This window comes from Pecten maximus, chromosome 15, assembly GCF_902652985.1.
Source record: "Pecten maximus chromosome 15, xPecMax1.1, whole genome shotgun sequence".
NCBI classification, from domain to species: Eukaryota; Metazoa; Mollusca; class Bivalvia; order Pectinida; family Pectinidae; genus Pecten; species Pecten maximus.
Genome location: NC_047029.1, coordinates 11740544 through 11757390, shown reverse-complemented (window position 1 = coordinate 11757390; position 16847 = coordinate 11740544). Strand labels below are relative to the sequence as shown.

At 37.7% G+C, this 16847-nt stretch overlaps 1 protein-coding gene across 2 annotated transcripts; it reads right to left on the bottom strand.

The window, feature by feature from the left end:
* Positions 1–770: 770 nt before the first annotated feature.
* LOC117343642 (26S proteasome non-ATPase regulatory subunit 10-like) lies at positions 771–15474 on the bottom strand. Of its 2 annotated transcripts, none has more exons than XM_033906089.1 (3): positions 15384–15445; positions 5576–5753; positions 771–2107 (listed from the first exon to the last, which is right to left on the bottom strand). In XM_033906089.1, exon 3 carries the CDS (start codon positions 1874–1876, stop codon positions 1013–1015), a length of 864 nt encoding a protein of 287 aa, XP_033761980.1. In that variant the 5' UTR covers positions 1877–2107; positions 5576–5753; positions 15384–15445; the 3' UTR covers positions 771–1012. The 2 variants fall into 2 exon arrangements, with proteins under 2 accessions (XP_033761980.1, XP_033761981.1); XM_033906090.1 differs by lacking the exons at positions 771–2107; positions 5576–5753 and adding exons at positions 7599–8489; positions 12307–12493 and having other exon boundaries at positions 15384–15474.
* Between the last annotated feature and the right edge of the window lie 1373 nt (positions 15475–16847).

The window sequence follows — 16847 nt, the reverse complement described above, 5'->3', positions numbered from 1 at the left end:
AGACTTAACACGAGCATACCGCAGCCTCCTAAAACACACATACGCACTCACCACACGCATGCATGTCGCACGCACGGGAGGCCGTCCTTAAATGACCTTAGCTGTTAATAGGACGTTAAACTAAATAAACCAAACCAAACCAAACCAACACAATACAGTCTCCGGATTTGTCGGCTAATAGATTGAAGTGGTTCTGCGATTGACTAGCTACAGCCAATCTCCGACACAGGTCTAACAGCACGTACCTTCGGAAATTGGCGGGACTGGTGGCATGCGAGAACAAAAAGTGTAATATTTGTATTATAAGACCATCTGAAACTAGCTAACCAGTTAAGTTTACGGTGTTAGTGTGACGTACTGTGTATTTTGAGAACTTAAATTGATGAAGAGTATATTGGTTTTTGGTTTTGTTTTTGTTTAACGTCCTATTAACAGCCAGAGTCATTTAAGGACGTGCCAGGTTTTGGAGGTGGAGGAAAGCCGGAGTATCCGGGGAAAAACCACCGGCCTACGGTCAGTACCTGGCAACTGCCCCACGTAGGTTTCCAACTCGCAACCCAGAGGTGGAGAGGTAGTGATAAAATGTCGGGAAACCTTAACCACTCGGCCACCGCGGCCCCTAACGAAGAGTAGATATCTATGGGTTTAGATCACAAACCCACCTGCTGCAAACAATAAGTCTCAAACTACTAACCGTTGAACCTTTCGTTAAACCGAATAGCGTATGCTTGTGAAGGGGTGCTGTACATAGATACCATTCACTAATAAAATATTTCTTAAACACTATTTAATACTAAGTTGTGTATAATGTAACATTGATTACTGGCTATGCTATTTTTTTCTGGACAACCCTAAACTGTACAGAAGATCTTTAAACAACTGTGAATACCAAAGTATTCATCAGATCATTAACGGTACTCCATATTTTAAAAGATTCCCTGATATTTTTTTTGAACACTGATAAATGCATAACAAAAATATAAAGTTGAACACAGATCTTGATCTGTGAAGGTCAAACGTCCATCTCATTGATCAGGAGGTAGCGATGGAGAAGGGGAGGCAAGCCTATCTGTCTCAGTTTTTGAAGAAATCCGGGTTTGAGAAGGTGACGTATCCGGACCCGACAATGTTGTTGTAGATACACCGGACGAACCTCAAGCTTCAGTTCTCGCTCCAGTGTTGCGTAAAACTCGCCGTATGTAAGCGTCTGAGAGATAGCAGGCCTGTCGAACCGGGCTCCCGCGAGAACGAGAACACGCGTGATCTCGAGATCACCACTAGCTAAAGCTTGGAGCAAAGGTGATACACAGACACCATCCACCCACCCGGTCAGAGTGACGTCACAGTTGTAGTAGACAAGCAGTTTCACGCACGAGATGGCTCCGCGCTGCACTGCATGCATAAGTGGCGTCTTGTGTAGGTAGTCACGTGAGTCAAGGTTTGCCCCACCTTCCACTAGAGCGCTCACAAGCTCGACTTTCTCGCGTACTACTGCGGCATGCAAAGCCGTCTGTCGACGTTTTGCGCTTGAATGGTTGACGTCGGCTCCAGCGATAATGAGATTCAAAACGGTTTCAACTGTTGGTGCATAAATTGTTGCCCAAATGAGAGGAGTAAACCCACCCCATACCTCAGCGTTCGGATTGGCGCCGTTCTGCAACAGGAGCGACACCATTTCAACATCGCCATAACGACTGGCCCAGCAAAGACCCGAGTCCAACGTCACTTGCTGGCATCCTAATTCCAGAATAACGATGGCGCGGTCGGTATCTTTGGCGTGTATAGCCGATATTAGTCCCACGTGACATGTGTCGTCCGGACATCCTTCTTGTTCCTCCCTGATCTCCCCTGGGACGATAAGCTCATCCACATCCATAGAGCAATCCACATATACACTCAGTAGCCCTTTCTACTCAGTAATTTTTCAGTTACTTCCCTCCTTGTGACAATTCCTTTCAGTGGCCGTTTTAGCTGGGTGATTAGTGTCTGTTCTTCATTCATGTGTTGATATTTCCTCTTTATAGCTCTTTCTTTTTAATAGGCCTACTTAATATTTCCTCCTCTAAATTTACACAATAGCATCCCTTTTGATGAGTTCTTCTCCAGCCTGAAACAAAAAAAAAACAGCTTTACAAGTGGTGGTTCACATATATAAAATCTCTCACAAATTATTTTTATAATTTTATACAAACAGAACAGGTAATGCTTTAGGTATCTAAGCTATACATGTTGCTAAAAAGTTCAATTGGCTGGCATACCATCCACTGGTTCACATGTCACATCACGTGTTGTATACGTCACAGACGTCCGCACACACACACACACATATACATATATATATATATGTGTGTGTAAACATAAATGACACAACAAGGCAATTCCGGTTGAATATCGCTAACGTTTTCAAGCCGTGTATCGGCTTATCTTCAGGCGATTACTTTTCAATGCTTAGTAACAACATTATGACGTAATACAATCAATAACATAATGGGGAGGTAATAATTACGTTACTGTATTTTAAGGTGTAACGACACCAATTTCTAACCATTGTGTGCCGGTTTGAAAAGTTAAGTCACTGTTTGGTTTTATTGTTTTCCGTTCTTTAAGAGTAAACTTTGCCCCTGATGAATATATGCACATGTTCCACATCGTGAATCCCCGCATGCAGACACCATAAATTCCCGTTGTTCTGAAGTATCAAACTTCGCCCTTGTTAGGATTTTCTTTAGGTTTTCCGGTTGTCGCTTGCTTTGAAGGATGTCCGATGTGTGTACTAAATTGCGCATCTTCTGACTTTTGTGTAGTAGTGGACTAAAATCCTTTGCTACTTTCACCATGTTGTTGTGACGTTGGTTATGCGTCAGAACAAATGGTACAATGTCTTCCTCTGTCGATGTGTCTTTCGGTTTCCTTAATTCGTCGACCGGTATAACGTTGGCGCGTTCAATACCCTTCGCTATTAACATGGAAGTGTAATGTTGTTTTAACAGAAATGATTTAAGTTCATCAAGTCTTTGTTTCCGTTTATCGATATCTACTACAATCGCACATATTCTCCTGGCTAAGCAGAATGGTATATTTCGTTTTGTGTGCGATGGGTGACAAGAACGGAAGTCCAGATATTGGTGTGTATCCGTTGGTTCATAGTAAATATCGGTTATGATACATTTTCCCGATTTTTGAACTAAGACATCTAAAAACGCTAGCTCTGTGTCGCTATATTCCATTGTAAATTGAATAAATGGATTGATGTTGTTCAATATATCCTTGAATGTTATTAATTCATCTTTGGACTTGGTCCATATAATGAAACAATCGTCCGGGTATCTTTTCCAGCACTTCCGTATATACTTACTGAATGATTCATCATAGGTTAGTGTTAACTTATCATTTAGTTGTTGTTCCAAAAATCCCATCACAAGATTTGCATACGTCGGTGCTACTTAAGTTCCCATTGCGGTTCCAAGTATCTGTATGAAATATTTCCCATCGAAATAGAATGAATTATTTTGCAAGATAATTTTTAAAGATTCAATGATGAATTCCAAATTAAATCTTGATTGTATTGCCTCAGGGTGTTTGTTTATCCAGAAGCGTATAGCTTCAATGCCTAGTTCGTGCGGAATATTCGTATATAAACTGGTGACATCGAAACTTACGAGTAGGGATTCTTCGTCAACCTCTGTCGGCAGTTATGCAATAAAGTCCATATCATCTCTGAGGTAACTTGGAATAAATTGACATAACGGCTTCAAAATAATATCAATAAGGTTGCTCAGACGATCTATACGACATGCAGGACCGGCTACTATTGGTCTTAACTTTATATCCGATGGTTTCAAGATTTTTATATATTCGGAATTTTGTAAATTAATAGCCTCTTGAATCAGTTTACTTTTATGGATTTTTGGTAAACCGTAAAAGTTGCTGCATTTCATTTCAAATACTGTAAGGTATTCTATTTCCTTCCGTGTAAGTAACCCGTTTTGTGATGCAAGTTTGTTGATTTTCGTCATAGTAGTTTTGTCCACATTTGCGGTAATTTCTGAGTAATATTTCGGATCGTTCAATTGTTCCTTTCCTTATAGTATTCAGCGTCCATTATTACTATGGCCCCGCCTTTGTCGGCTTGTTTAATTACTATGGATTTATCATTTTTCAACTTGTTCATTGCATCTTTTTTCAGCGCGTGTTATGTTATGTCGAGAATTATCTGATGTTTGTACCAGATCTGATAATGTGTCAATATATTTATCCAGATGTACGTCCCTGCCTTTTGGAGGTGTAAATTTAGATTTATTCATGACCAGTGAATTATCTTCATTAATTTCTTTATCGTCAAAAAATTCCTTTAGACGCAATTTCCTTCCAAATTCTTGAATATCAACATGTAGTTCCTGTGTGTTTTTACGTGGAGTAGGTGTTAAACTTTAATCCGCGTTTCAGGAGATTTAATTCATGTTGGTCGAGATCTTTGCTGGATAAATTTATTACTTTAGGATCTACTCTAATTCTATTACCTTCGGTACTGTTTCCTGCGCTATTGGTTTTTCCCGGGACGGGTTTGGTTGGTCCGCTTCTAAAAAATGAATTAGGCGTTCTGATCTTTTTCCAAACGAATTAGAGGGTGGTTTGTCCCGCCTTCTTTCTTTATTTTGTACATATTTTCGACCACTTGGTTTTTGGTTGGTATTGTTTTGTTTTACCAAGAAGTCCGAGTGTAATGCTACAAAGAGTATATGCAAGGAAGAAATGTTTGTTAAAACTTTCAAACCGGCACTCAATGGTTAGACATTGGTGTCGTTACACCTTAAAATACAGTAACGTAATTATTACCTCCCCATTATGTTATTGATTGTATTTCGTCATAATGTTGTTACTAAGCATTGAAAAGTAATCGCCTGAAGATAGCCGATACACGGCTTGAAAACATTAGCGATATTCAACCGGAATTGCCTTGTTGTGTCATTTATGTTTACATATTTAAGCGATACACAATATCATCATCAAGTTGAACTATATATATATACATTGTATATATATATGTAAACATAAATGACACAACAAGACAATATATATATATATATATATATATAAACACTTTGCATAGACAAGTGTGCAGTTACAGTCCTTTTTCGGCATAGCCGTATAATATTCTTTTGGCCCCGGATATGACGCGACAGGTGGCGTTACTGGTCAAGATGATCTTATGAAGTATGTGATTGGTCAATGTAGCGGTAAATGCAAATTGCAGATATGCAGTTAAACAAGAAACAAAGTTGAGATAGAATGCAAGCTGAATATACGTGGATGTATCTTTTCAAATGACACATTAATAAAATTATATTCCTGATTCAAATGCAGTCTTATTATCACCAAAAATGATTCAAACTGATATAATTCTGTTATCCGCGCTGAAACGCATTAGTTCGTTAATTTATTTCACCAGCACTGCAGCAGTTTTACATTATAACCACCAGCATTAAAACTATGCCGTTTATCTTTTTAAAAGATATTTCTTGTTATAAGTACTTTAAAAAGACTATTCTCTATCCGATGAAATTACTTATAATACCTGAATGCACTTTTTTATTTCTGCCTCGTCTACAAGATATCTGTTCTTTTCAAATTCCTTCCTGATCCTCTTCAGGTAGAAATTCTTGTCGGTCAGACGCAGGTGATGTCCCCTTCTGATTAAGGCACGATACAGACTTAAAACCTGGCTATACTGGAAATTCATATCTCACGTCACCCTGAAAAGAAAGCAAATCTCCAATCAAATTATATCTCACGTCACCATAGAAACGTTACACAATTACCAATCAAAATATATCTCACATCACCCTGGCAACAGAGCAAAATTGATCGGAATGGACCATAACTTTCAAAATAGTTTTCAATTTTAAATTTATTTCCCGTCATTCTGCAGTCAATTGGAAATATTTCGCTAGTGTTTAGTAAATTTGGGCTCTTCATCAGATCTAGTGGTCACGTAGACATTTTGGACTTAAATATGCTCCACAAACATAGACAAGCGAGACCAAGCAATACATACAGGGCCTAGGAAGGAGTAATAATTAAGAACAGGCTATATAGCTATAACATCACAGATAAATATAATTATAATTGCCTAATTGCTCGGCAAGGTCAGGACGAGAGAGAGAGAGAGAGAAAAAAACTTCCGTTAAAAAGTCAATGCTTACAATCAAAACTTTAAAAGAAGTCGAAGGCCACCATGACAGTGAACTTTGGCCTTAATAGCAAGAGGTCAAATTGTATTGCATGTTTTACGGCCCAGCGTACAATTTGAGTCGTTTAAGGTAAAAAAAAAAACCAACAACACCAGATTAGAATGGCGTTCACAAGAAGAAAACACATCATCTGTCACGAAACGCCAGGACCGTGGGTTACCGACGACGAGTAAAATGTAAAAGTTAAAAATATAAAATCCACTCGCATCCTAGGATAATTGCAGGGCAAATCTTATTTGATTGTGTAGTTTTAATGCAGGTAATTATCAAAATATAGGCGAAGCAGAAATTGTATAGAATAAGCTTTTCATAGGCGTACCATTAATAAAGGTCGCATGAGTCTGTTTGAAATCGGACCAGTCAGTCATAAAATGCTTCACAGTTAAAGTTTGGCTCGCATGCATGACTAAAAGGGAGAGGTGTTCTTCCTTTCGTGAAAATATATCTGTGGAAGTATGGCCGACATCCCGCAGAACGTTGTGTATGTATAGCAGTAAAGTATACCGTATCTCCATCTACCATGGATTTGCCTAGCCCGAGTTTCCTCTGGCCCTGGCACCATGTCTGGTGTCAGGGCCAGAGGAAACTCGGGCTAGGATTTGCTTGACCGTGCAATTAGCCTTTCATGATCATTTCGCATTAGATAAGCATGCTTTAACCTCCCACTAACGTTTAATTTGTTTGGGTTTTTTAAAATAATTTATTGTCAAGTTAAAGTTTTGAACTTGTCTTTGTATAATGAAATTATTTATTGACAAGAGTCCCAACGGACCTGTATTACCCACATGGTATTTACTGCTTTGATGATTACCTGCATTTCACTTAATCAAAAGAAGTTTGAAAGTAACTTTGAATATATAGGTAAGTATTTGTGTAGAGTTTCTTGGCTGTGATAGCTTAGTCAATAGAGTACTGTCTAACTAATGCTTCACTAGGTGGAGATCTGAAGTGTGTTTTTCATCTTTACAACCCCAATTAGATAGCATGAACTGGGTCATCGGTATGTTGTTAAGTATGGTAGCCACCAGCTGCTACAAGTAGACACTGCCTCAACATGACACTGCCAATTCACAGGATAATTAAACCTAACAAAGAAATAGTTCTGGCACTTTAACATACAGTGCAAAGTTTACCAGATAATAAATATGTCCTTCAATCAGAAATCGTTCATGTCCAATTAAGGAGCCTTCTTTAAAGTCTGTAATATTTTCCTATGAAATTAAAGTTTAGGAACTTCCCTGAGTTGTGGAACTGTGAACAAACTCGCCCCAGGTGTTCTGTTTAAATTGACTAATGACAATATTTCTCCATTACCTTATCGGTAGTAAATCATAATTAACAATCACGTATATTATGTAAATATAATATTTATTATAGAAATCAACAACATGAACACATGCACAGAAGAGTTATTTCTTAATGTTATAGTTCCAATTCAGCACTAAAAAGGTATGTCAGCTGAACATCTCGTGTCAGGCAAGTTTTCTGGAAACTGACTTTCTGTCAAGTGTTGACACTCTCACCCAGTTGTGAAAAGTGTCAAAATGTTGTGTTTTTCATTGGCTTTTTTAATTTGTTTTCTAGTTGTGGTTTTTTTTCATCTGAACAATGATTCTAAACTCTGAACAATTTCTATGCATAAGTTTTTCTCATTGGCCTCACGTATATAAAGTTTACTTTCAAGTTTTTTTATGAGAGCACTCTTTATGTCATTTGATTTATCACATTCTCTGACACTCATTAGAGGTTTCAAATGTGATGGAATGTCATTACACTCAACACCATCAGCATAAACTAGAACTAGACTGTCTTCTTTTCCTTCTTGTAAGAGACAATCCTGTTGTAGAGAGCGATATTCTTTATCATTCAAGGATTGTTTTGATATATACAGAAAGATATAGGTAAATCTTTTTGAAACATCGGCAAATCCAGCAAATTTTCTACTCCCAGAAATAACTTCATCAATCTCCATTGATGCTTTCACAGTGACTCCGGATTGCTCTGGTCCTCCACGCATTTCTAGTGTCTTCAGAAACTCGCAGTATTTCTCAGCATTGTCGAAATCTTCTCCAGTGCACACCATCAGAACATCACCAAATTCTTGAAAATGACTAAGGAGTGCTGAATATTTTGGTTTGGCTTCATTGATGCATTTGATCTTGCAGATATATTTTTCACGTTCCTTCGGTGAAAATAACTGGTTGATAAAGCTGTAAGTCATACCAGTCGGTAAATTTCCTGCAAAAAAATACATACATGTACAGAACAATTTATATAATTAGGACAAACAGTGATCGGATGTAGTAGGAAGGGGCATAACTCCCATTGATAAAAAAAATAATTTCCAATTGTACAAGCATGGCAGACGTGGCACTGACAAGGTTTAGAGATATCTAAATCAGTTGAAAAGCTTACAGTAAACACATAACCTCATGATCAGCCAACACCCCGCAATAAAATCAGAAAATGACATATCCCAATACTTTACTCAGTAATCAAAGGGCCAAAGGCCCTGAGAAACGTCAGGGTCTGAGGTCATATAATAAGAAATTTAAAATTGGATTTTATAGTCAGTTACATTTGTATCAGATGAAATGTCTTAATCTGGTTATTCCTATTCTATATATATTCAAGAAAGCATGTATAACATATTTATCTGCTGACAACTTTCCAATAGCTGAGTATATATATAGTTCTTTCCCCTTTTCTTTAATGCTTGTGGAAGATTATTGATATACTCCTGAATCAGTAAAGCTGCTTGTAAACTTTGAAAAAAATCAACTGAACGACAAATTAGTCTATTAACAGAACATGTTGTACAACCAAAGATAAAATCCAAGATGTACACAGCCTAAGTTTTTTTAAATTTTATTTATACTATAAGATGTTAATTAGGCCTAGCAAACATCTATTTTATGACCCCTAGTAACATATTTTAACTCCGATAGAAAATTGCGGTCGCGTTGTCCGACGAGACATATCTAGTTTTGACATCGACACCAGTACATCAGTCACGGATCATAATCATTAGATTCTTTAATTTTCAAATAAACAAATAATAACCTTATTTAATAAAATCCTCACGAAAAACGGCAATGTAGTTTGTTACAACTTGCCCTCAATTCCTGGTGATATTTCTTGCGTATTCTAGCGACATACAAATGAATATGAAACTGCGAACGGTTGTTGGTTTCGTTACATTAGACATAACCGCCATTTTGGCCGATTAGTGATGAGTCACGTGACAGCTGAAGTTATCTCGTGGAATATTCGGGTGCATTTGACTACGTAAATATGGTTGGTTTTAGGCTTATATGAAATATTCCGGCATATGAACTCAGGATGAACAAATGAGTCTTAAACATGTGGATAGTTTCTCTGTGAATGCATGTAAATTTCCACGACGATCAAACAGATTTTTTTTTTATTGCATATACTGACGAGGAAAATGTTTATATTTATACTCTAAAATAGTCTAGAACACTAAACATTCATATTTCATTTTAAATAATTGCAGTAAACATGGTTTGCATCAGTTAAATCGTGTCAATAATTGCTATCAAAATTGGAACTATATTAGGCTGCGGATATATATCATTTGTATAACAGAAACCGGAAGTTGTTAGCCGGAAACATACCGGTAAGTGTCACTAACAACATTTTCCTACCACGACTATAACGGCAGGAACGGCAGGTGCCAAAGGCATCCTGACGTTAAAAATTACAACCACATATACAGTTGTAAGATGCTGACCAATTGCAATATGAGTTATAAATAATAAATAAATTTGGCTTATTATAAAAAAACAGAATTTATAAAGTGAAATAAAGAAAGTAAGTTGCATAAATAGCTTTTTGTACAAACATCAAACCAATTTTACCAACTCGAGTGGATACAAATTGTTAATTATTTCACTTATTATATACTTTCAAAACTGTCAGTCAATTATCAAATCATATTATTTTAATGGATCAATACACATGTATCATGTTAACACAGAAAACCACACTAGCAACAGTTCACAATTATCTATAATTAGTGACAAAGCAATCTAATTAAAATCTAGATTGTCATTCTCACTACGTTACATAAACATCTAACAACATCCCATAAGGGGTCACGTCGGGATGACCTTTCGAATTAGCCAATCAAATGACTACTTCCAGAATCTTGGAAGTGAATTTTTTGTGCGAATGAGCATGACTAGAGTGCATGGCTTGAATAATGTTTCAAGTCATTTCGTCCCACAAAGCATATACATGTAGCTATACACATGTACATGCTGTGACGATATGGTTTGCTTCGATGACATCAACAAATTGACATTTCGACCAGAAAGTGAAATACACACATCTCATTATCAATGGTCATCAGAACGTGACCCCTTATGGAATGTTGTTAGATGTTCATGTAAACTTAGTGAGAAAGACCATCTGGATTTTTATTAGATTGGTGACAAAGTTAATGTCATTTCCAGTGGCGTAGGAAGTCGTCAAAAAGTGGGGGGGCAAAATTTTTTTTAACCTTAAATTTTACGCACTAAACAAATCGTATGCCATCTCCGCAAAATTAGGCAATAATTATCATATCAACATCCCATGATAATTTTGATAATTTATGTAGTACAAATTAAGTTATTAACACAAATCAGGATATATTATTTATGGCAAAACATGAATCACCAGGCCCGGCCAGGATTTTCGAAAGGGCGGGTGGTCCAGTAATTTAGTAATAATGATTTTTTTTGCTTTTTTTTTCTTTTTTTTTTACGAGGGGTCTGAGGGGCCGCCCAGCGGGTCCAGGGCAGCGCCGTAGGCGCGAGCCGATTTTTTTTCCCTTTTTGCGAGAGGTCTGGGGGCCGCCCAGCGGGTCCCAGGGTGGCGAAGCCCCCCTGTGGATCTGCAATCGAAAGGGGGGCAGTAATTTAGTGATAAAGCGAGCGCCGTAGGCGCGAGCTGAATTTTTTTTTGTATTTCCTCGTACCTGTCGGTAATTAGTATCACTCTATTCACGTTAAAACCGCGCATTCCTATTCATGTTGTGTTTCTGTCTTGTTCTCATTATGAACTCAATTAACTTCACAAATTATCATCAACTTATTGAATCTATGTGATGAAGTTAAGCAAAATTTCGTATTAAGATATAAATATTGACTTACCAGGCTATTGCAGACGACCGACACACAGGTCTGAGGATCAATCGGAACACCTCGCCTCCGTCTGCGAACGTGACGAGGGGTTCCGATTGGTCTGAGGATTGATATACTAGTATAAAAGTCGGAATGTTCCGGATGTACAAGATACAGTTTTTATCGTTGCCTTCAAAAAAAACATTATCGGTTCGAAAATATACAGATATTTATCGAAATGAATATATAAATTCGTGTTTTTTCCCCTTTTTTAGATTTTGGATGTCAAAAAGTGGGGGGGCAAAAAGATATGTTTGCCCCCCCACTGAAAAAAGTGGGGGGGCAATTGCCCCCCCTCATTATGAACTCAATTAACTTCACAAATTATCATCAACTTATTGAATCTATGTGATGAAGTTAAGCAAAATTTCGTATTAAGATATAAATATTGACTTACCAGGCTATTGCAGACGACCGACACACAGGTCTGAGGATCAATCGGAACACCTCGCCTCCGTCTGCGAACGTGACGAGGGGTTCCGATTGGTCTGAGGATTGATATACTAGTATAAAAGTCGGAATGTTCCGGATGTACAAGATACAGTTTTTATCGTTGCCTTCAAAAAAACATTATCGGTTCGAAAATATACAGATATTTATCGAAATGAATATATAAATTCGTGTTTTTTCCCCTTTTTTAGATTTTGGATGTCAAAAAGTGGGGGGGCAAAAAGATATGTTTGCCCCCCCACTGAAAAAAGTGGGGGGGCAATTGCCCCCCCTCCCCCCCCCCGCTTCCTACGCCACTGATTTCTATTTGAAAAATTTGTAGCATGTCATGATCACATTCCATCACAAAACTGATAACAGTTCTCCACCAACAGTACCTGTTTTATTAATTATTAGACCAGCTACAGTCTACTTACCACTATAAAGATGTCCAGCTGTGGAAACATGCTGGTCTGCAGACTCATTTTCCTCATCACTAATTGGAGCAGCATCAATATCCAAGGACAAGCTTTCATCCATGTCACTATATACTGTATCACCCAATAGCTGATAAAGTCACGTTTATATTGGCTTTGTTCATCAATGTAAGAACTAAGGATGTGTCTGTAATACATGGATTTTTTTTTTTTACAATTTTTTTATTTTATTCTGTATGCATCAGCATATAGGATTATAGTATATACATACAAATTATAACATATTTCATTTTACAAGATGGGGAAGAACACAGCCAGCTTAATTAATTCGAAACATTTTATGCATTGAACTGCTTTCAGTTGGAAGTTATGGGCTGATGAATGCCAACTGGACAAAGGCAAATTTAATGAAGTGTGCTAGCACTTCCTGTTGAATTTGCCTTTGTCTAGTTGGCATTCATCGGCCCATAACTTCCAAATGAAAGCAGTTCAATGCTTATATATGCATTTGACAACGATTTTTAAAGACTATATCCAGGAATTTTGCTCCGACAAATGAACAAATTATTATTGTCAAAGGCGGAACAGCCTTTTCAACAGCCATCTTTCGTTATCGCCGACGTGACAATTATTATGTCACTATAATAATGACGTCATAATAAAGATTTGGAAGTAATGGACTTGTAACCTTCAAGTGAGCTTGGTAAAGTTATATAGTGGGGCTGCAGCGTAAATTTAAATATAGCTCAATGCATCTTATCATTATGACGTCATCATGAAAAAGTACATATAAGGATTGAGTAATATAAACCCTCGTTTTGGACAGTAGGGAAAATATGTTCTTTTGATATTTATGATCACAGATAACAAAGAAACTGATGATGTTATATCTGTACTTGTAAACAACAAGACAAACAAAAGCTAAAACATAACATTAGAAAGATATCGATGGCAAATATGAACAATATCTTAACTATCTGAAAGTAATTTTCTCTTAGCTGTAGCATGAATCAAGTATTTTCCATCCATGGATATGGACCCAACAGTCATATTGAATAAAGTGAAATAGCGAGTTGATTAACTTTGCTGTTATTATTATCCTTTATAAGTATACTGTATCAACATCAGGAGGTCAAGCCAATGTTTACAAAATAATGCAGGACTTCTTCAAGATTTAGGAAGATTTATATAGTATAGCTTGCATATGGCATACAAAGTGCTTTCTATTTAGGTTGAATATCGGGAAATATTCCTTCATGCACCATCTACACTGTAGTTGCCACTTGGTATACAACTCTAGATATCTCATGCACACAGCTCTCAGTCCTTGATAAGGACTTATCAAATTCAATCATCATGATCACAGGAATCGGCCATTTGATCAGTGAATATATAATGGATGTTACTATACTGTTATTAATGTTAGTGTTATTGACATGCTCCATCGCAGTCTGCACAACAATGTCAGATAATAAATTGGCAAACTTGTGACCTCTTAAAGGAGTATATTGATCATGATTCACTTGATGATCAGAATCGACTACACTAGCCAAGGGTGTCCAATACAATACTCTAACAGATTATATTGAATAACCTTAACTAGAGAAGTATGAGCATGCATGATCAAGCTAAAAACACAACATTTGAATTACAAATCACCATTACAGTTACTCCGTTAAACCTGCGATGTCATAGACTGAAGAGTTCCAAATCAGTGTGAATGACCGATATGCTGATTAGCAGTCGACTGACAAATGAAATCGCGTATCGTACTTCGATGTGCGATATCTCAGTACTCACGATCAGCCAACCGATTTTGATGCGATTTGCGACATTCTTATTTGGTGGTAATTACATAGAATAACGTATTTGAATATCGTTTTTCATTCTGGGTACACTTCAATATAGACAACCAATCCAACAATTACTTCATACAATCCCTGTATGAATTAGCTTGCTCATATTCTCTATTATATATTATATATTAGTGGCCATAGTTTTCATATAATCTTATCAACTTTTTTATAGATATATCACATGTGAACTTTGACCCCTATCTCCCGAGTTGCAAACTTATTAGTGTTATCACTGATTAATCTATGTATGCCTAAAATATACACTACCAGAGCAAGGGAACATGTACATGTAGACCTATATACATTTTTGTATATACACATATGCATGTATACACGTAGTACATGTAGCATACATGTAAGACAACCTGTGTGCAATCTCTAACAGTCTTGACATGGACAGGTCACAAAATTGTTTTAGAGTCTATTAAATTCCTATTGTGATATATCATACTTTACATAAACTGTCTTAATTAACACCATCATGTAATACATTTATAACACATAACAGTATCTTCTTGTTTCCAACAGGTATACATGTAACTAGTAAAGTTTTCATGAATAATAATGCAATTAAAGATATTTATACAAGAGGACCTCATTGGAAATAAGCTACAGCTATATTTAGACTTGTACATATATGGGATAAAGAACCCCATGTAAATTTAAAGCCACTACAAAGCATGTGCCAATAAATTTGCATTGCATTAAAAATCTGATACCAAAAATATACTAAAATAAATGTATATTTGTGTAAACAGTTTGAATGTTGAGTAAATATATTATATGCAACCATTATAGTATGACCATGTTTTTAACCGAATAAATATTATTAGATTTTTAGAGGTCCGGGATCCCTTGTAGTTTGGTTTGTAAATTTATAAAATAATACTCTATTATATGATTATCTCCCTTTAGTTTTAAACCGAGAACTAGAATCAGAAATAGGACCTTTCCTACAGGGACCAAACTTACGAAGCTCAAGTTTATTCGTAATTTGACAATTCCAGAAACAGGGACCACTCTAATAGCAAGAGGGCGATGATCTGATGAGCATATGATTGACAGCTGCATGTACATTTACCACGCCTAATAAACGCACGCATTTATATAAGAAGGTCAGGGGTACTTTGATGTAGTTTGTCCTACTATCAATCACTGTAACTGTTTAAGATCACCTTATCTAACTGGTTAACACAGAAGGAAGTACAAAATGCTACGAACCTGCCAGTGCCTTTCGATCACGAGCCTATCGTGTGTTTCTTGAATTGTTTACATTATGTCTGGTGATATTAATTACAGCCCTGGAAATCAATATACCGCCAGGGAGAGGCCGGTTTTCGCTCCATGTCGTACGCACTTTTCTTCAACCCCAACACTACGCACGCCTTCTCACTACTCACCCAATTTTCATACTCACACTAGTCTCACTACACACCCTCTCACCTCTCACAAATTCTTACTGCAAACTCTGTCGATCACCTGTACCCACATCATCTCATTATCACACCTGCTACATGTATTATATCCTCTCACTACACACTCTCTATCCACATCCTCTCACTCCCTTCACTCCCATATAGTACTCACACTCTCTGTCTACCCATATACCCTCTCACTACTCACACCCTCTGTCTACCCATATACCCTCTCACTACTCACACCCTCTGTCTACCCATATACCCTCTCACTACTCATACCCTCTGTCTACCCATATACCCTCTCACTACTCACACTCTCTGTCTACCCATATACCCTCTCACTACTCACACCCTCTGTCTACCCATATACCCTCTCACTACTCACACCCTCTGTCTACCCATATAACCTCTCACTACTCACACCCACTATCTACCCATATACCCTCTCACTACTCACACCCTCTATCTACCACTATACCCTCTCACTACTCACACTCTCTGTCTACCCATATACCCTCTCACTACTCACACCCTCTGTCTACCCATATACCCTCTCACTACTCACACCCTCTGTCTACCCATATACCCTCTCACTACTCACACTCTCTGTCTACCCATATACCCTCTCACTACTCACTCCCTCTATCTACCCATATACCCTCTCACTACTCACACCCTTTGTCTACCCATATACCCTCTCACTACTCACACCCTCTGTCTACCCATATACCCTCTCACTACTCACACCCTCTGTCTACCCATATAACCTCTCACTACTCACACCCTCTGTCTACCCATATACCCTCTCACTACTCACACCCTCTGTCTACCCATATACCCTCTCACTACTCACACCCTTTGTCTACCCATATACCCTCTCACTACTCACACCCTTTGTCTACCCATATACCCTCTCACTACTCACACTCTCTATCTACCCATATACCCTCTCACTACTCACACTCTCTGTCTACCCATATACCCTCTCACTACTCACACTCTCTGTCTACCCATATACCCTCTCATTACTCACACCCACTATCTACCCATATACCCTCTCACTACTCACATCCTCTGTCTACCATATACCCTCTCACTACTCACACTCTCTGTCTACCCATATACCCTCTCACTACTCACACCCTCTGTCTACCCATATACCCTCTCACTACTCACACCCTCTGTCTACCCATATAACCTCTCACTACTCACACCCTCTGTCTACCCATATACCCTCTCACTACTCACATCCTCTGTCTACCCATAT

Coding starts and splice junctions, on each gene's coding strand:
- LOC117343642 (XM_033906089.1), bottom strand. CDS start 1,876: ATGGATGTGGATGAGCTTATCGTCCCAGGGGAGATCAGGGAGGAACAA.